This window comes from Triticum urartu, chromosome 7A (genome assembly GCF_056163025.1).
Source record: "Triticum urartu cultivar PI428250 chromosome 7A, HENAU_Tu73, whole genome shotgun sequence".
Lineage (NCBI taxonomy): Eukaryota > Viridiplantae > Streptophyta > Magnoliopsida > Poales > Poaceae > Triticum > Triticum urartu.
Genome location: NC_141879.1, coordinates 723,924,815 through 723,945,494, shown reverse-complemented (window position 1 = coordinate 723,945,494; position 20,680 = coordinate 723,924,815). Strand labels below are relative to the sequence as shown.

The 20,680-nt window shown below is 42.8% G+C and overlaps 1 protein-coding gene across 1 annotated transcript in view; it reads right to left on the bottom strand.

The window, feature by feature from the left end:
- Positions 1–3,199: 3,199 nt before the first annotated feature.
- The window catches only part of LOC147962277 (GDSL esterase/lipase At5g03610-like), a 30,698-nt gene continuing 13,217 nt past the window's right edge, over positions 3,200–20,680 (bottom strand). Inside the window, exons 2-4 of the mRNA XM_087534127.1 lie at positions 4,106–4,153; positions 3,733–4,009; positions 3,200–3,628 (exon numbers count right to left, since the gene is read on the bottom strand). Coding sequence (XP_087390253.1) covers positions 3,384–3,628; positions 3,733–4,009; positions 4,106–4,153 — 570 coding nt within the window. The 3' untranslated portion in view covers positions 3,200–3,383. The remainder of the gene's footprint in view (positions 3,629–3,732; positions 4,010–4,105; positions 4,154–20,680) is intronic.

The window sequence follows — 20,680 nt, the reverse complement described above, 5'->3', positions numbered from 1 at the left end:
ATAAATGAATATTTTTTGTGAGTTGTAAAATAGTAGATCGGAAACTAATATGATGGAAAACAGAAACTTATATGATGGAAAATAGACCCGGGGGCCATAGGCTTCACTAGAGACTTCTCTCAAGATAGCAAATAATAAGGTGGGTGACCAGATTACTGCCGAGCAATTAATAGAAAAGCACAAAGTTATGACGATATCTAAGGCAATAATCATGAACATAGGCATCACATCCGTGTCAAGTAGACCGAAACGACTCTGCATCTACTACTATTACTCCACATATCGACAGAGTCCTGCCAGCATCTAGAATATTAAGTTCATTAAGAACAGAGTAATGCATTAAGTAAGATGAATGATGAAGAGGAATTTACTCAAGCAATATGACGAAAATCCCATCTTTTTATCCTCGATGGCAAAAATATGATACGTGCCTTGCTGCCCCTACTGTCACTGGGAAAGGACACCGCAAGATTGAACCCAAAGCTAAGCACTTCTCCCATTGCAAGAAAAACCAGTCTAGTTGGCCAAACCAAACCGATAGTTCAAAGAGAATTACAAAGATATCAAATCATGCATAAAAGAATTCAGAGAATATTCAAATAATATTCATAGATAAGCTGATCATAAATCCACAATTCATCGGATCTCGGCAAACACACCGCAAAAAATTATTACATCGAATAGATCTCCAAGAACATCGAGGAGAACATGGTATTGAGAATCAAAGAGAGAGAAGAAGCCATCTAGCTACTAGCTATGGACCCATAGGTCTGAGGTAAACTACTCACGCTTCATTGGAAGGGCAATAGAGTTGATGTAGAAGCCCTCCGTGCTCGAATCCTCCTCCGGCAGGGAGCCAGAAAAGGTCCCTAGATGGGATCTGATGGGTACAGAAGGTTGCGGTGGCGGAAAAGTGTTTTCGTGGATGCCTCTGGTGGTTTGGGGATATTTGGGAATATATAGGCGAAAGAATTAGGCCAGGAGGGTCACGGGGGCCCCGCAAGGGTGGGGGCGCGTCCTATCCCCTGGGCGCGCCCTCCGTCCTCGTGGCTGCCTCGTAGCTCCTTCCACTTTATCTCTAAGTCTCCTGGTTGTCTTCTGGTCCATGAAAAATCATTACAAAGGTTTCATTCCGTTTGGACTTAGCTAGGGTCCATGCCAAAACCTAGCTATCTAGGGTTCATACCAAAACCTAGGGTCCATGCTTAAACCTAGGGTTCATAACTAAATTCACCTTAGCAAATTAACCTAGAGAGGAGGGTGGGGGCTTACACAGAGGGTGCTCGGAGGAGACGGTGGCAGGGAGGTGCTCGGGGGAGACAGTGGCAGGTAGGGCGTCAAGGGTGGCTTCAGTGGCGTCTACAACAGCTCCGACGGCGAGGGTGGCTCCGGGGGCGTCGAGGGCGCGCGGCTCCGGTGGCGGCGACGACGCGCGGCTCCGATGACGGTGACGGAGGCAGGATGGCGAGGGAGCAGGGACGGCGAGGGAGAGGTAGGAGACGCGAGAAGAATGAGGAATTGGGGGAAGGAGGGACGCCCGTGCAGGGGCAAGTCAAACATAACGGCAACGCAGTTTCTGCAACAGCGCTATAGCTACTTAGCTATAGTGCTGTTTGGTGGACTGCGCTACTAGTTTTGCTAAGTTAAATATAGCGCGTGTAGCGAAAACACGTTGCTACAGTGCTTTCATAAACATGCGCTACTGCTATTGCTTTCATTTTTTCCATTTTCTTTAATTTTCTTTTTCTTTTTTCTTTTCTTTTTCTTTTCTTAGTTGCAGCGCTGTCGCCTTAAAACACGCTACTACTATTTGCTTAGCAGTAGCGCGGTGTGTAGACGGGCGCTACTACTACTATACCTAGCTTGTCTCCAACGGTGTGGCAGTTATAGTAGTAGCGCTTTTTATTTGGCCGCACTACTACTATATAAATAGTAGCGGGCTTGTTCTCCCCGCGTTATTGTTTGGTAGTAGTAGCGCCTTGTTTTAGCCAGCGCTACTGATAATCCTCTGTGCATAAGGTTTTCCTTAGTAGTAAATAAATTCTTGGCGTCTTCTGTGTGAGGCATGAATGTTAAAATTTTGACTCACATCCAAGGGTCAAAAGAGGTCCTGTAAATAGTGAGACTTCCATGCACCATTCACGTCAAAAAAATAAGCAACACGGTGTAGTCTGCAATCTCTCTTCAGCACGCTGGGGCGGAAGGATGGTCCTCACAGGATCCAAGTCTTCATGGAAATACCGTCATCAACTCTGTAAAATTATCCCTTCCTTGACTAGCGCCAGCCCGTTTTCTACCGCTATCCACACAGCGGACACATTGCCGGTAAACACTATATCCAACAAATTCCCACTGGGGTACTATTTTCCCTATCGCAATCAGGCACATAAGCCCGTCGGAGCATCAAGCAATCGCCAAACTTGTTTTGCTAGAAGTTCTTGGTTGAATGCACGCACACGATGTAAACAGATACCACCCTTTGACTTAGGCAGCATCATTTTGCGCCAATTCAACTAGGCCATCTTCCTTTGTACTTTCTTCACCATCTACTAGGTGCTGAATATGCTCAAAACATGTTGGACTAGCTTGAGCCACCGACTTGATCAATATTTCCTTGTTCCCCGAAGACATCTCTCTCCCCCCTTAACTTGCTTCCAATACTTGAAATCTACACATTGCAGCTACACGATCAAATGCTTAACAAAATATGTGGCATATGGCCTAGCTTGTTACAGACATGTTTTTGCCATTTGAATTGAAACAAATACCGATTAATGCAAAGGTCATCCCCAACAGCGGCAGGGAGCTAAGTGGAAGTTCTCACAGGCATGACCCGTGCACTTTTAATTACAGGTATGGGAACAACGGCATAAACACGGCCTTGGCGAGCCGGGGTGTACATGGTGAAGGCAGAACCTGATGGAACAGCCGAGAAGGCTGAACGAACGTATGGGGTGCGGTTGCCAGTGTGCCTCTTTCTCGTCTTTGCAACGTCAAACATAGCTGGCTTGGCACCGATCATACCCGTGCTACCACTAGGTGTGGAGCGTTACCTCAATCGACTAAGCCGCAGTCTTTGAGACCAAAGATCGCACATGCAGAGCTATATATCTACTCTTTACTCAAATAGAACCCATCATCCAAGCACCTTCTCGTTTGCTGCAACTCCCCCGTGCTCCTCAAATAGATCCATGCTAGATTCAACATATATAGTATGACAAACTTTCTTAAAACATTAAGCTCACTAGACAAAATTTCATGGAATACAAGGCTATAAAAACTCACAAGTTTCTTCCTAAATATGAATACTATCTAGGCTAACCTAACAAAAAGATATTGCACCAACAAGCAACGGATCGATCCAAACCTAAATTACAAAGAAATCATGGAACATAGTCCCGATCTAGGAACTCCCTCAAAGGTTCTTCTAGTGCCTCTGTAACAGCTTCCCACCCAGCGGTCGTCGGGTAAGTCTCATCCCAGTAGAAATTCTTGGCAGGATTCTTGCATAGGCTGTAGAGGCGCTTCCCTGAAGGGCTAACCTGTCCACAGTACCCCAGCTTGGTGGAAGCCTCACAGCAAGGTGTCAGCTTGCGCTTGAAATTGTTTGACTGCTCCGACCCTTCACCTGCATACACACAGTTCCAACAGACGTTGAATAAAGTGCATACATGTGAAACCAGACTTAATTTTCATCATGCGCGTGCAGACATATAAAGTACGAGTACTTACCCGGGGCGTGATTAACGATGTCAGTGAAGGCAGTGTAGAGGTCCAGCATGTGGGCATTATTCTTGTTCCCCATCAGGTGTTCTATATTGTTGTTGTGCACAGTTGCGGCATAGTTTGCCAGAAGGTCGCATGTCGTGTAGTTGTTCGCACTAGTCCGCAAAGGCGTGCAGCCAATGGGATGCATGTTGTTCACTAGTACCTTTCTCACACCTAGCCTCTGTAGCTTCCCCACGTTCTTCGCAATCTCAGTCGTCACGTTCCCAATATAACTATCAATCTGCATGCAAGAGATGTTACTTGGTAAGAAGCTGGGTATATAGTAATTGCATACTGGTTAGTGTTTGCAAGTTTGAGTCTGCTAACTACTACTCACATCATCGAAGCTACTCAAATAGTTATAATCATTTGAGAGGTACAGATACTCAAATAGTTATAATCAGTACGGTCTGACCAAGTTGTTCTGGTCTGTATATTGAGAATAGTTGTTAAAAAGTATGCAAAATATTAAATAAAACCACCAGTTTATCTTGGCAAAAGTTATATTCAACAATTTTTTTAACTTTTGTGTACACGTGCATCATTACACTAATTTTGTTATTTTCATCTTTTGCGCTACAGTCAAATTGTTTGGGCAAGACAGTTGGCGAGTTGCTCAGGTTGTCATGCTCCAAATTTTTTAAGATAGTAGCTCGTTCGAATTAAGGTTTGGTGTTTTCTATGTTGTTATCTCGAGAATAGGAGTTCATTCACATGATTCTTGCTCGGTTTACAAAACAGAAAAATCATGCATTAATGTTTTACAAAAACACAAAGTTTAAGTTTTATTAGTTCTATAGTTATATGCATTTTGTACAATATAGGGCCTAATATTTCATTTTGCCCTGGCCTGCAAATTTCAGGAGACGGGCCTGGTCCCACCCGACCACCTAGAATGAAGAATCAAACTTACCTACAGTTGGGCTGGCACCCGCTCTGCCGTGCGCATTCATAACGCCGTGTTAGATGTGAGGTTCAGGGCCAGGGCAGGAGCCTTTCATCGTCCTTGCTGACGTGTGCTGCAAGTGCTCGTGTGTTCTAGCTAGCCTTGCTGTCCCCTGCGCCCAAGTATTTGGAGCAACAACATATCGTAGAGCACCTTTAGTTCCTTAACATCCATGTAAAATATTTTAAGATAAACGAATAATTGCTGTGAGTTGCACACACTCGAATACTTATTAGTACAACCCCAAATCCGAAATACAATATATGTGAACTCAATACAACACAAGATACATATGGACTAGGGGCAGCATGCAAATTCGTTGAGAGTCAATTACAAACCTTTACATGTAACTGATTCATATATTCCTCTTAGTTCCCTACGTAGCGACTTAATTACAATCAACTTATCAGAGAGTACAATACACATATACTAGTATTCATTGTTTTAGAGACAGAGTATGTCGATCGAAGATCAGACGGCTGTGATCTTTTCGATGCTTCGCCTAATTGAACTGCTACACACATCGTAGCTTGCCTCAGAAAAAACAAGATTGGTTTGAATAAGACAAAGTGTTTGACGTGTGCAGTATGTACATAAGTAGAACAATAAATTGTTACCATCCATGAGTATGAAACTATATAGTTCACTTGTTTTTTGTTCCTGCAGACTTCGGTTTTCCGGCACCGTGAGACTCCTTATCATGCCCCCTTGGACTTGCTGATGACTACCCATTCCTATTGCTTGATGATGGGGCATGAGGTCTAGGTTGATCTGCATTCACGCAAGGTCACAGGGAGATGGCCAAAGAAACTTTAGCAAACTCACATTTTGGATAAAAAATGCTGAGAAAAAAGCAGATGCCACGTAATGTACATATGTTCACTGCGGTCTAGTGTGTTATGCGTCGATTAGTACTCCTTCCGTCTATGTATACAAGGCCATTTAATCTTCTCTTTGTATAAGTCAAACTATCAAGTTCACAGGAAAAAATATCTGACATGTACAGTACCTGATAGAGCAGATGCTGATATTTTTTACTAAACATGGTCAAACAAAAAACAGTTTGTTTGACTCGAGACAAGATTAAGTGGTCTTGTATACTCCCTTCATTCCAAAATAGATGACTCAACTTTGTATTAACTTTAGTACATATGCATAACCGCTGGATTAAGCGATGCCAAGTTTGCATGTACTGACTTTCTGCACACGGTGCAGAAAGTGGACAAAAATTATTGGAAGTGAATTAAAATTAATGCTCAGTTCTCTGAACACGATGTACAAACCACATATGAAATATATTTCTAGTCGCAATTGAGACTGGTCACATGTATGTGTTTTTTTAGAACGTCACATGTATGTGTTGTGATCATCTCTTCCATAGATATATCTTTCAAACTATATTTATTAGTAGCTAGAAGAAAGGCACACAATGACTAATGAAGTTTACATTTCTTTTGCTCTAGCTAGTAAACGGCACGAAATGTACTACTCCCGCTGTGAACATGATATTCTGCAACAAAAGCTGGATCATGTGTAATTTCCTTGACCTTGTCGTTCAACTCAGGACAAGTCTTTTGAGAGTTAATCTGGCGGGTCTTAGCTTTTTTCGATAAAGAGTGGCTTTATTGACTCAAAATATAGCATTAAGGGATACAATTATAATGAGCTACACCCGACCTTTGCATAACTAAGATGCACACAGCCAACACACACAAAGAAGCACGCTAGCAAAGGAACAAAAAGAAAAATCCCGAAGCGATAGAAAGAACGATTGACAATGTATAGTGACAACCATCATAGCTAGCTAGGTCCTACTATTCTGCACGAACAACTACTGGTATACATAGGGTATAACTTTCATGGCACAACTTTTCATTGTTTGACTTGCTGATGTATATGCGTACATACAGTATACTTTTCCTTAGTCGGCGCTTCAAGTTGGAGTGGGCAGATCATGGTAACACCGCAGTTCCGAGACAGGAAGACGGAGCGGCAAGCATGCGGCCGCCTCATCAGCTGGTACCCTTGTGGGCAATCGGCGAGGTCACACCGGTGCGGTAGTCTCTCCTCCGATCGGTTCCCTAGGACGACGCTGCAAGTTAATATGTGTGGTGGTGCTATCTCGCTCGATCTGCGGACAAAAATGCTACACCTACGGAATTCTAGTACGGACTGGTTTTACGGGCTGCTCTCTCACCAACCAACCCTCCTTGATTTTCGCTGGTGGGCCTCTCTTCCCTAATCTTCTCCAACCACAACTCTTCCGTAAGTCCGTAACAGAAATCCTATGAGAATACTTCCATTAGTCTAGCATTGCCCATCTGCGGATTGCGGCATCCACTGATGGCTCTTGGTTATGGTTCATCTCTCTAAATATAGTTCCTACTGTCGGCAGCTCGTTCTGAAGAGGTTATTGGATGCAGTCGAAAGGCTCCTTTGTGAAGTGCGGTTGCTCTCACACTGACAAGCTTGCCTTCGGCATTGAGATGTGATCTACGATAGCGGCTTGACAAAAAGGCATGGTTGTGCAGTGGCAACGGCGGAATTTCTAGCCAAGCACCTATAGTTGTTGGGATCATAGAAAAATGGCGGCGACAACATACGATTGACCCGATTTGGTGGTGAACATGTTCTCAAGCTTGGTGGTGAAACCCCAAGGTCTCACCCTAGTGGGTTATATCTAGCAATGATGATCTTGCGTCGTTACCGTATTTAAGTCATTGACCAGATATGTTTGTACTTGCTCTTCTGGATGAAAACATAGAATCTGGCCTTTGATGGTTGGATCCATTGGCAATAGCCCTTGATCATTATTCCTTCTTGAAGGCATGGTTGTTGAACACTTGCTGGGCCACATCCTTACCCAACGGCTGTCACTACCACAAACGCACCCAGTCGGGCCTAGCCAGCATCCCAGCATAGCATGCACCTCCGCGCCCAATGCACGCTCGCACCACTCCATTGAGAGTGCCACACAACACTATCACGCCTGCATCACCAGGTGAGCCGTGATGCACATGAAACTCCCTGCCGGGTCTTTGCGGCCCACCAGTGGAGGGGCAATGAGAGGACAGGAGGGAGAATGGCCTAGAGGCGTTCGTAGGGTGTTTTTTGGAAAAGGAGGTTAAACCCCTGGCCTCTGCATCAATCGATGCATACAGTCATCTTTATTAATTATTCAACAAAGGTCTAATAAGAACATATATACATCAAGCCACTGATACGTCTCCATCGTATCTACTTTTGCAAACACTTTTGCCCTTGTTTTGGACTCTAAGTTGCATGATTTGAATGGAACTAACCCGGACTGACGCTGTTTTCAGCAGAATTGTCATGGTATTATTTTTGTGTAGAAATAAAAGTTCTCGGAATGACATGAAAATCAACGGAGAGTTATTTTGGAATATATAAAAAATACTGGAAGGAAGATCCACGTCAGGGGGGCCTCCACCTGTCCACGAGGGTAGGAGGCGCGCCCTACCCCCCCTGGGCGCGCCCTACCCCCCTAGGCGCGCCCCCTGCCTCGTGGCCCCCCTGACGCTCCACCGACCTCAACCCTGACTCCATATATTCACTTTCGGGGAGAGAAAAACCAGGGAGAAGGATTCATCGCGTTTTATGATACGGAGTCGCCGCCAAGCCCTAAACTCTCTCGGGAGGGCTGATCTCGAGTCCGTTCAGGGCTCCAGAGAGGGGAATCCGTCGCCATCGTCATCATCAACCATCCTCCATCACCAATTTCATGATGCTCACCGTCGTGCATGAGTAATTCCATCGTAGGCTTGCTGTACTGTGATGGGTTGGATGAGATTTATCATGTAATCGAGTTAGTTTTGTTACGGTTTGATCCTCAGTATCCACTATGTTCTGAGATTGATGTTGCTATGACTTTGCTATGCTTAATGCTTGTCACTAGGGCCCGAGTGCCATGATTTCAGATCTGAACCTATTATGTTTTCATCAATACATGAGAGTTCTTGATCCTATCTTGCAAGTCTATGGTCACCTACTATGTGTTATGATCCGGCAACCCTGAAGTGACAATAATCGGGACCACTCCCGGTGATGACCGTAGTTAGAGGAGTTCATGTATTCACTATGTGTTAATGCTTTGTTCCGGTACTCTATTAAAAAAAGGCCTTAATATCCCTTAGTTTCCAATAGGACCCCGCTGCCATGGGAGGGTAGGACAAAAGATGTCATGCAAGTTCTTTTCCATAAGCACGTATGACTATATTCGGAATGCATGCCTACATTACATTGATGAATTGGAGCCAGTTCTATGTCACCCTAGGTTATGACTATTACATGATGAACCGCATCCGGCACAATTCTCTGTCACCGATCCATTGCCTACGAGCTTTCCATATATTGTTCTTCGCTTATTTACTTTTCCGTTGCTATTGTTATCATCACTACAAAACACCAAAAATATTACTTTTGATACCGTTACCTTTTGCTACCATTACCACTACTATCATATTACTTTGCTACTAAATACTTTGCTGTAGATATTAAGTTTCCAGGTGTGGTTGAATTGACAACTCAGCTGCTAATACTTGAGAATATTCTTTGGCTCCCCTTGTCTCGAATCACTAAATTTGGGTTGAATACTCTACCCTCGAAAACTGTTGCGATCCCCTACACTTGTAGGTTATCAAGACTATTTTCTGGCGCCGTTGCCGGGGAGCATAGCTCTATTCTTTGAGTCACTTGGGATTTATATCTGCTTATCTTTATGAAGAACTTGAAATATCCAAGAACCAAGATTTATCCCTCAACTACGAGGGGAGGTAAGGAACTGTCATCTAGCTCTGCACTTGATTCACCTTCTGTTTTGAGTCAGCTTGCGACACCTAGACCTGCTTCCGCTATTAATTCTGATATGTCGCCTGTTATTGATGATGCCACTTCTGCTATGCATGATACTTATGATGAAACTACTTCTATGCTTGATACTACTGTGCCACTTGGTGAATTTCTTGATGAACAACTTGCTAGGGCTAGAGAGAATGAAATTATTGAAACTGATAATATTGGTGAAAGTGATGATGAAGATTCTCCCCCTAGATATGAATTACCTGTTGTGCCTGAGGGCTATGTTATGGATGAAGAAACTGCTAGAGATTTTCTTTCTCGCAAGGATAGGAGTGATCTTAAGAAATTATTAGCTAAGCTGAAACAAAAAACTCTGAATGCTAGAATGAAATATGATCCTTCTTATGCTACTTCACCTATCTTTGTTACTGATAAAAATTATGATTTCTCTGTTGATCCAGAGATAATTACTTTAGTTGAATCTGATCCTTTCTATGGGTATGAATCTGAAACTGTTGTGGCACATCTTACTAAATTAAATGATATAGCCACCCTGTTCACTAATGAAGAGAAAACTTGCTACTATTATATCCTTAAATTATTTCCATTCTCATTAAAGGGTGATGCTAAGATATGGTTTAATTCTCTTGATCCTGGTTGTGTGTGTAGTCCCCAAGATATGATTTATTACTTCTCTGCTAAATATTTCCCCGCTCAGAAGAAACAAGCTGCTTTAAGGGAAATATATAATTTTGTGCTAATTGAAGAAGAGAGTCTCCCACAAGCTTGGGGGAGGCTTCTCCAATTACTTAATGCTTTTCCTGATCATCCTCTTAAGAAAAATGAAATACTTGATATCTTTTATAATGGACTAACTGATGCTTCCAGAGACCACCTGGATAGTTGTGTTGGTTGTGTTTCAGGGAAAGAACACCAGATGAAGCTGAAATTCTATTGGATAATATGTTGACCAACGAAAATAATTGGACACTTCCTGATCCAATTCCTGATCCAATTCCTGATCCAATTCCTGAACCAACTCCGAAGAAAAGGGGTATTCTATTTCTCAGCCCTGAAGATATGCAAGAGGCAAAGAAATCTATGAAAGAAAAAGGTATTAAAGCTGAAGATGTTAAGAATTTACCTCCTATTGAAGAAATACATGGTCTTAATCTACCGCCTGTTGAAGAAGTACGTGGTCTTGATAACCCGACATAGGTAGTAAAGGTAAATTCTCTATAGATATGATAAAGCTGAAATCTCATTTACTAAGTTTGCTAGCCCATGCTTGGATGAGTTTGATGACTTTATGGTTAAACAAAAAACTTCAATGCTTACTTTGGTAGAGAATTAAAACACAACGCTGATATGCTTGAACACTTGGGTGATTATATGGCTAATATTAAAGGTGAACTAAAACTTATTAGTAAACATGCTTCTATGGTTACCACTCAAGTATAACAAGTACTTAAAGCTCAGAATGATTTGCTCAATGAATTGAATAGTAAGAAAAATGATAATGCTGTTAGAGTTATGACTAGAGGTGCTAAAATGACTCAGGAACCTTTGTATCCTGAAGGCCATCCTAAGAGAATTGAGTTAGATTCTCAGAGAACTAATGTTGATGCACCTAGTCCTTCTAAGAGGAAGAAGAAGAAAAATGATAGGACTTTGCATGCTTCTAGTGAACCTGTTGTAGACACATCTGAGAATCCGAATGATATCTCTATTTCTGATGCTGAAACACAATCTGGTAATGAGCATGAACCTAGTGATAATGTTAATAATGATGTTCATGCTGATGCTCATCCTAGTAATGATAATGAAGTAGAGATTGAACCTGTTGTTGATCTTGATAACCCACAATCAAAGAATCAACGTTATTATAAGAGAGACTTTGTTGCTAGAAAGCACGGTAAAGAAAGAGATCCATGGGTTCAGAAACCCATGCATTTTCCTCCTAAACCATCCAAGAAAAAGGATGATGACGATTTTGAGCGCTTTGCTGAAATGATTAGACCTATCTTCTTGCGTATGTGTTTGACTGATATGCTTAAAATGAATCCTTATGCTAAATACATGAAAGATATTGTTACTAATAAAAGAAAGATACCGGAAGCTGAAATTTCCATCATGCTTGCTAATTATACATTTAAGGGTGGAATACCTAAGAAACTAGGATATCCCGGAGTACCAACTATACCATGCTCCACTAAAAGAAACTATGTTAAAACTACTTTATGTGATCTTGGAGTCGGTGTTAGTGTTATGCCTCTCTCTTTATATCGTAGACTTGATTTGAATAAGTTGACACCGACCGAAATATCTTTGCAAATGGCTGATAAATCAACTGTTATACCTGTCGGTATTTGTGAGGATGTGCCTGTTGTGGTTGCAAACGTTACTATTTTAACGGACTTTGTTATTCTTGATATTCCCGAGGACGATAGTATGTCTATTATTCTTGGAAGACCATTTTTGAATACTGCAGGGGCTATTATTGATTACACCAAAGGCAATGTCACTTTTCATGTTAATGGTAATGAGCATACGGTACACTTTCTGAGGAAACAACCTCAAGTCCACAGTATCAATTCTATTGGAAAAATTTCAACAATTACTGTTGGAGGTTTTGAATTTCCTCTTCCTACTGTCAAGAAGAAATATGATATTCTTATTGTTGGGGACATGCATATCCCTGTTGAGGTAACCTACTGTTATTCGAAAATTCTCTGGTTCCATATTATTCGGAATGAGTTTGTTAACATGACCTGATCAACCTTGTTAGTGGATTCCTTTTGATGAGCATGAGATGGATGAATTTAGAAAACACAACTCTCTGTACCCTCTTTTACTTTCTGTTATTTATATGAAATAAAGCAAAAATAGTATATTCTGTCTGTTTTCTCAATTATCCGTGCAATAAAAAATACTTCGGAAATAAAAGTTTTTCAAATGCCCTGAAATTTAAATATGATTTTTTCCGGAATATTTGAGAATATCTGGCACTCAGAACATAGCAGGGGAGCAAGCACCTAGCCATGAGGGTCCAGGGCGCGCCCTACCCCCCTGGCCGTGCCCCCTGCCTCATGGGCCCACGGGGCTCCCCTCCACTAATTCCAGCTACCACACACTTCTTCTTCCTCCCACAAACATCACTAACCAGCTCAAACCCTAGTCCAAGCTCCTTGCTCAAAGCTCCATTCAAAAAACTGCTTTGGGGGATTGTTCGTTGGTATGTGACTCCTCCAATGGTCCAATTAGTTTTTGTTAGTGCTTTATTCATTGCATATTTTTGCTGCTTAGGTGACCCTGTTCTTGAGCTTGCATGTCAAATTTATATGGTCAAAAGTAGTTTTGATGCATGATATTGCCTCTAGGCACTTGTATGAGTAGTTGCTATCAATTTTGTTGAGTTTGGTCCACTTTTATTTTGAAGTTACTTAAAATTTCAGAAATTTTCAGAAAAATATGAAGAGATTTTTGAGGGGCTCATCGAGCCGAAGCTCAAACGATAAGCAAAGTGAGGAGGATAAGAGACCCAAATATAATCTTCCTCGCACCGCGGAGGTTCGGCCATGTGAATGGCCTTGTGATGATTTCTTGAGAGCAGCCGGGATTGATGATGATTTCTATGAATTGGCTGAGAATGCAGGCCTCAACGCCTTCCTCCACGACCAACGCGAACAATATCTCTTACTCACCAATATCTTTGTGCAAAACTTTCATTTTCATGCTAGGAGCTCACCACCTACGGTGGAATTTTATTTATATGATGAGCATAAGGAGATGTCACTTCATGACTTTTATCGGGTTTGTTTGATCCCTTTCGAGGGCAGCGTAGAGGAACCACATCGTGATGATGTGGATGGGTTTATTGATACCATTACTGTAGGGGAAACGAGGAAGGTTTCCGACGCACGAATTACTAGCATACACTTTCCTGTTCTACGTTACTTTGCTATATTTGCTAGTAGATGCTTAATTGGGCGCGGAAACTGTGGAAACCTTAGTGCCCCTGATATTGTTATTTTGTGCCATGCCTTGTTCCGTGATGACACATTTAGTATGGGCGCTATTGTTGCAAAGCGGTTCTAAGGGCCCTGTCCTTTGAGGCATCTTCGCCTCGCGCCTCGCTGCACACTTTAACATACCTATTAGGCATTATGAGAAGGAAGAGAAGTTGCTACCTCCTATTTATCTAGATTATAAGAGTATGGTAGCACAGGATTTTATTGTTAAGAATAGGGAAAAGGCGCTTAAGTACAAATTAATATTTGGTAAAAACTATCCTGAGACTATTACCTTGCCTGCTCCTTCCTTGTTTGATTTGTCTGTAGGCAAGTATCTTGTTCCGTTGGAGGCCATTCACGCCTACCGGAACCTTACATCAGCTACAGAGCCAGAGCCGGAACCACAATTTGATCCTCCACGATAGTCTGATTACCAGTGGGATCCGGAAGTGATTGCCAACCAGTGGCAATCCAAGGCTTCTTCATAGTACGACCCTAACTATTACTTTGGATATCCCCCAGGCCAGCCGCAGCCATAGACCAACTTAGGCCAAAAGCCTAAGCTTGGGGGGAGTACGTATATGAGTTCTTTATGACTAATGTGAGTCCATGGATTATACGCACTCTTACCTTTTCGCAATTTGCTAGCGTCGACAGTACTGTGCATTGCCCTTTCTCACCTCGAGAGTCAGTGCAAACTTGGCAGGTGCATCCAAACCCCGAGATATGATACACTCTATCACACATAAGCTTACTATATCTTCCTCAAAACAGCCACCAGACCTACCTATTAAGGCTTCTCCATGGCCATTCCGAGATATATTGTCATGCAACTTCCACCGCTTCCGTTTGATGACTCGAGCATTCATTGTCATATTGCTTTGCATGATAATATACCTGACATAGTAGTGAGGAAAGGATGATGGTGACTATGATTCCCCCACAAGTCGGGATGAGACTCCGGACAATGAGAGAAAAGAAAAAAAAGAAAAAAATAAACAAAGAGAGAAGGGGCATTGTTAGTATCCTTTACCACACTTGTGCTTCAAAGTAGAACCTTGTTTTTCATACGAAGAGTATCCTATGTTGTCACTTTCATATACTAGTGGGAAATTTTCATTATAAGATTAGATGCACACCCACTTAGTTTTCATATTGAGATTTCATACACTTATAGCTCTTAGTGCATCCGTTGCATGGCAATCCGTACTGCTCACATTGATATTGATTGATGGGCACCTCCATAGCCCGTTGGTTAGCCGCATCTATGTGAGACTTTCTTACCTTTTTGTCTTCTCTATATTTACCCCTATCATCATACTCTATTCCACCCCTAGTGCTATATCCATGGCTTGCGCTCATGTATTCTGTAAGAGTTGAAAAAGCGGAAGCGCGTTAAAAAGTATGAACCAATTGCTCGGCTTGTCATCGGGGTTGTGCATGATAAATACTTTGTGTTAAGAAGACAGAGCATGACAAGACTATATGATTTTGTAGGGATAACTTATTTTAGCATTGATATTTTGAAAGACATGGTTGCTTGTTGATATGCTTGAGTATCTAAATTACTATGTCAAAAGTAGACTATTGCTTTGAATCACATAAAAAGTCCAAATGTCCATGGTATAAAGAAAATAATATGATATGACATGTTAAACAACACTCCACATCAAAAAATTTGTTTTTATCACTTACCTACTCAAGGACGAGTAGGAGTTAAGCTTGGGGATGTTGATATGTCTCAATGTACCTATAATTTTTGATTGTTCCATGCTGTTATATTATCATTCTTTGATATTTTATAATCATTTTATATCATTTTTGGTACTAACTTATTGACATAGTGCCAAGTGCTAGTTCCTGTTTTTTCCGTGTTTTTTACATCACAGAAAATCAATATCAAACGGAGTCCAAATGCCACGAAAATTTACAGAGATTTTTTATGGAATAGGAAGAACATGTTGGGCCCTGGTTGCACATGGGTGGAGTCCTGAGGAGGGGACAACCCACCAGGGTGCGCCAGGAGGCCCAGGCGCGCCCTGGTGGGTTGTGCCCACCTCGGGTGCCCCCCGGACCGCCTCTTTGCTCTATAAATAACCCAAAAATATCAGAACCCTAGGGGAGTTGGCAAAATATCCATCCAGCCGCTGCAGTGTCCAGAACCACTAGATCTAATCTAGACACCATCTTGGATGGGGTTCACCACCTTCATTGGTGCCTCTCCAATGATACGTGAGTAGTTCTTTGTAGACCTTCGGGTCCGTAGTTAGTATCTAGATGGATTCATCTCTCTCTCTCTCTCTCCCCCTCTCTTGTTCATCAATACAATGGTCTCTTTGAGATCCATATGATGTAACTCTTTTTGCGGTGTGTTTGTTGGATCTGATGAACATTGAGTTTATGATCAGTCATATATTTTTATATCCATGAAAGTTATTTGAGTTTCTTTGATCTCTTATAGCCTCGTATTTCTTCTCCGATATTTGGGTTTTGTTTGGCCAATTTGATCTATTTATCTTGCAATGGGAAGAGGTGCTTGGTAGTGGGTTCGATCTTACAGTGCTTGATCCCAGTGACAGAAAGGGAACTGACACGTATGTATCGTTGCTACTAAGGATAAAAAGATGTGATCTATATCTACGCAATAGATAAGCGGATCTTGTCTACATCATGTCATCGTTCTTATTGCATTACTCCGTTTTCCATGAACTTAATACACTATATGCATGCTGGATAGCGGTCGATGTGTGGAGTAATAGCAGTTAATGCAGGCAGGAGTCGGTCTACTAATCTTGGATGTGATGCCTATGTAATGATCATTGCCTGGATATCGTCATAATTATTTGAGGTTCTATCAATTGCCCAACAGTAATTTGTTTACCCATCGTTTGCTATCTTTCTCGAGAGAAGCCACTAGTGAAACCTACGGCCCCGGGTCTTCTTCCTCATATATTTCTTGCGATCTACTTTTTCTTTGCATTTTTATTCAGATCTACCAAAAATACAAAAATACTTTTCTGCACTTTATTTTATTTACGATATATTATTTCAATCTACTACAAATTTCTGGCATCGTTACCTGAAAGGGATTGACAACCCCTTTAAGACGTCGGGTTGCGAGGTGTTGTTATTTGTGTGCAGGTAACGTTTACATTGTGTTTCTTGGTTCTCCTATTGGTTCGGTAACCATGGTTTAATCACTGAGGGAAATACCTACCTTCACTATGCTACATCATCCCTTCCTCTTTGGGGAAATACCGACGTAGTCCTAGCAGACAAGAGTTTTGTGGCGCTATAGTCCGGGAAAAATCAATGCCACCGCCCTGCGCTCGTTCATCTAGACACGAAGACACAGGAAGATCGGTCGTGCGTAGTACCTATCGAACAGGCATGACATAGCGTAGCACCTGTCGTCCAGGCATGACTTGACATCTCCACTGAAGCTCCATGCAAGACAGAGCCTCTGCATGCCTCCTACCTTTGTCTTTCAGCGATGCTCCACAAACTATGCTCCCAAGAGAGAAACAACATCACAACGCCGCCATTGTCTGATCTATAAGACGAGATCCTAGAGTTTCCCCTGGAGCTCGACAGTAGTTACACGACGATGCGTTCGTCAAGGTAACGGCGTTGAACACAACCATCGCCCACTGTCAGCTCGCTTTTCACTGGCAACTATGTCTCCCCGACTCGCGGCCGGGACTAGATGACGGATCTCGAGATCAGACCACCCAGCATCAGGCGGACCACCTCCGACGGAGGAGATGGCCACCACCACCAATCTGAGGTCCACCCCGTCGCCGCTCGCCCTTCGCGAGGACGTCGCCGCCATGCCACCGAGCCCTGAGCTCGCCCGCCGCCGCCGCCTTGATAGGCCACCCCACATCGGCCATCCCCGAGCATCAGAGAAAACGTGCCCCGCCGCAAGCCACCACGAGGGGTTTTGCGATGGTCTGGGAGGGTGGCGGGAGGGGAGGGTGGCACGCACCGCCGCCCGAGTCACCCACGGGAGGGATGACGCGGGGGCTCGGATGTGATTTGGGAGGGTTCGCAAGTGTGCATGTCGTTGGTAGGGTGCTTGTATACCCCACAAAAAGGTAGGGTCCTTGTATAGCATTTCAATTTCTTTTGTGTTTTTAGACCATATACTAGTTTCTTTGAACAAAAGTTGTATTAATAAATTTGTCTTGCATGCTACTTATCGTCACATTAATTTCTTTTAAACAATACAAGTACAGTCTCTTAAAATTGTGCAAATGATAATATAGCTGCAAATTGTGCAAATGATAATATAGTGTCAAACACCCGGTTGGCCTACCTATTTGTGAGAGAAAAGTAAGGTTTGTATTGAACACTTGCTTCAAAACAAGTCTCAACTTTATTGATATGTGCCAAAGAAACATGTTCATAACGGGAACTTGATTTTCATGGTAAAAGTAGTTCTTCGACAATATTCATCAGAACATGCCCATATGGGCTCGAATTTCAAAGAAGATCTCATCACAATGAACACAATGACGAAAGCATATTTTGATTTGGCGAAGTTTTTAAAATCGATGCAATTTTTCATCCATGGCGCCGACCTCGTCTTGTTTGAAATTTGAATGCATGTGTGTTGCCGGTCTTTTCATTTATAGGTTGGTCCATCACTAATGTATTTTAGAGTGCTCTTGCATGTGGGATGCGCTTCCTTACATCCATAGGTTGATCCATCACTAAATTTACATTTAGAGAGCTCCTGCATATGGGGAGCACCAACTCAACGAAAAAGGAAAAAAGAGTTGCAAGTGTGGGGGAGAAATTCTCAGGCAACGAGCGGGCCTCCTCGGAGAAGTCGGATCCCAACAATCGCCTTATCTTACATCCTACATTTTTAAGAAGTTGATCCCCACTACTACCAATTCTCTTAACATGCACACTGTCCACATCATCATCATGCCACATCACCATTCAGTTTGCAAATCATCTTAACATGCACCTAGTCAACTCAGCCATGCAGCCACATCATCGCATCGCCGGCTGGCTTTGTCCCTGAAGAAGGGTTCTCAATGCATCAGTTCCTTTCTTCTTCACGCTGCCAGCCATTATTGCTACCGTTTACATCTTCCACTATCCCACACGTACAAGATTAACTAACGGGGTAATCAAGCGGCCGGCCGGCGGTTCATTACCCGTCCGCTTCCTGTACTTTATAGTTGTAGGTCCCCTCACGTCCTTTTCCACTTCCCAGTCTACGTCGGCAAATTTCTACTCTAGAAGGCGGTGTCAATCTGCATCTTTGTTATGTGGTTGCAACGCTTGTCGGAAAATTCACTGGTAACTCCGCGGGTGCAGCAGCTGCAGGTGCCACCGTTGCTCTCCGTCAACCTCAAAGGTCTGCCTCACAAATCACGATTCGTTTGTTTTTCTATATCCATTATTCCATTGATTGTTGAGAGTATGTAGAATAGCAGAGCACGCGCTAGCTTTTGGTGTTGACGAACATATTCTACCGGTTCTCATACGTAGCCGGGGTGGTAGCCAGCCAATTGCTATGTCCGTGACGGACCCGCATGACGTACCTCCACGTGCGAGCGCGGGCGCCATGGAGTGCCCGCCTGAATCCGACACCGAGAACTACAGTCCTGCCCGTCGCCGTGGAAAGTGCATCGCCCTACCTTGCCGACTCTTTGCCCCCCGAAGCGTGGGGTGACAGGCCCGTTCCACCAGGCCCGGCAGCACAGGTGCACGCGCGTCCCCTCTTAAGCGTGTCGCCAGCGATGACAGTTACCCGTGTGAGACTAATAAAATGTAAAAAAATCAAGTATCCGTACTTGTTCTTCAAAGCACTTAAACAACTCAAAAACACTAGCCATGCGCGCACGCACATAGATCGACATGGTCGGCAAAGGGCAGGCGCATCGATCGAACATAGTGTGTACGCGAGTATTGTCTTTTCGGTGGCGGTCATTAGAACATCGAGCAATGCAAATGCGGACATAAACGTACATACAATCATCCTATCCTATAAGCACCACTGTCTGAGATACCGAACCGGCATAATATCTTGAGATTAATAAAATAATCATGAGCACCTTCGTAGTGGATGAGAACGCCTATAACAAATTCAAACAAAAAAATGCAAGAACCAGTTCCAAACTTAGGACCTAAACCCTGATGAGCTGGTTCAACCATAAGCAAACTAATCATCTGAGCTATACTCAGTTCACGGTGGCGGCCATTTGCGAAGACTAATTATGCATGCTGTTAGAATGGAGAGACAGGGATTGTTGCGGAATAGTTGGTGTATTTCTTGCACCCCATGGGCATATATATAGGAGTACCTGATCGTCTTGGAGTACAAGGCAAGATAGAATAATATCCTATGCTATCCTAGCTTTCTTAATAATTACGATACTCAACATCCCTCCGCAATCACAACGGTAGCGACGCAGACGATGAGACTGGAGAAGAATCCGGAGGCAAGCCAACGGACCATGTTAGAAGGGAGAGAGAGGAATTGTTGCGGAATAGTTGATGTATTGCTTGAGCCTCATGGGCATATATATAAGAGTGCATGATCGTCTTGGAGTACAAGGCAATAAAGAATAATATCCTACGCTATCCTAACTTTCCTAATAATCATGATACTCAACACATGCAACTGAGGGCGCCTCGCTATGTGACCGCACAACAAAACTATGAATGAATACATTTCGCACTTCTGCAGCAGGAGAGAGCCAACTAATCTAGTCGTCTCTACTCATGTGTATTCGTTATTTCTTGAAAATTCAAAACTTCGTACAAGTACTCCCTCCATCCGGGTTTATAAGGTCCCCTCTTATTTTGGCCTTAAGTTTTTTTTATGGAGAAACTTTCAATCCGATTCATCATTTGTCATGGCAGTACAATGAACACCGGAGTAAAAAATATACTCAAAGCAACCGTTTATTTATAGGGACTGTCATCAATTAGAAAAACCAATCATGGGGAACCATGCTCTTTCACATACATAATTGATGTAAATATAGCATGAATACTTCATAAACTATAGATACGTTAGAGATGTATTAGCATCCCAAACTTAATTCATGCCCATCCTCGAATAGGTAAATGATAAACAAATAATTTATGTAGTGTGAATGCTAGGATAGAA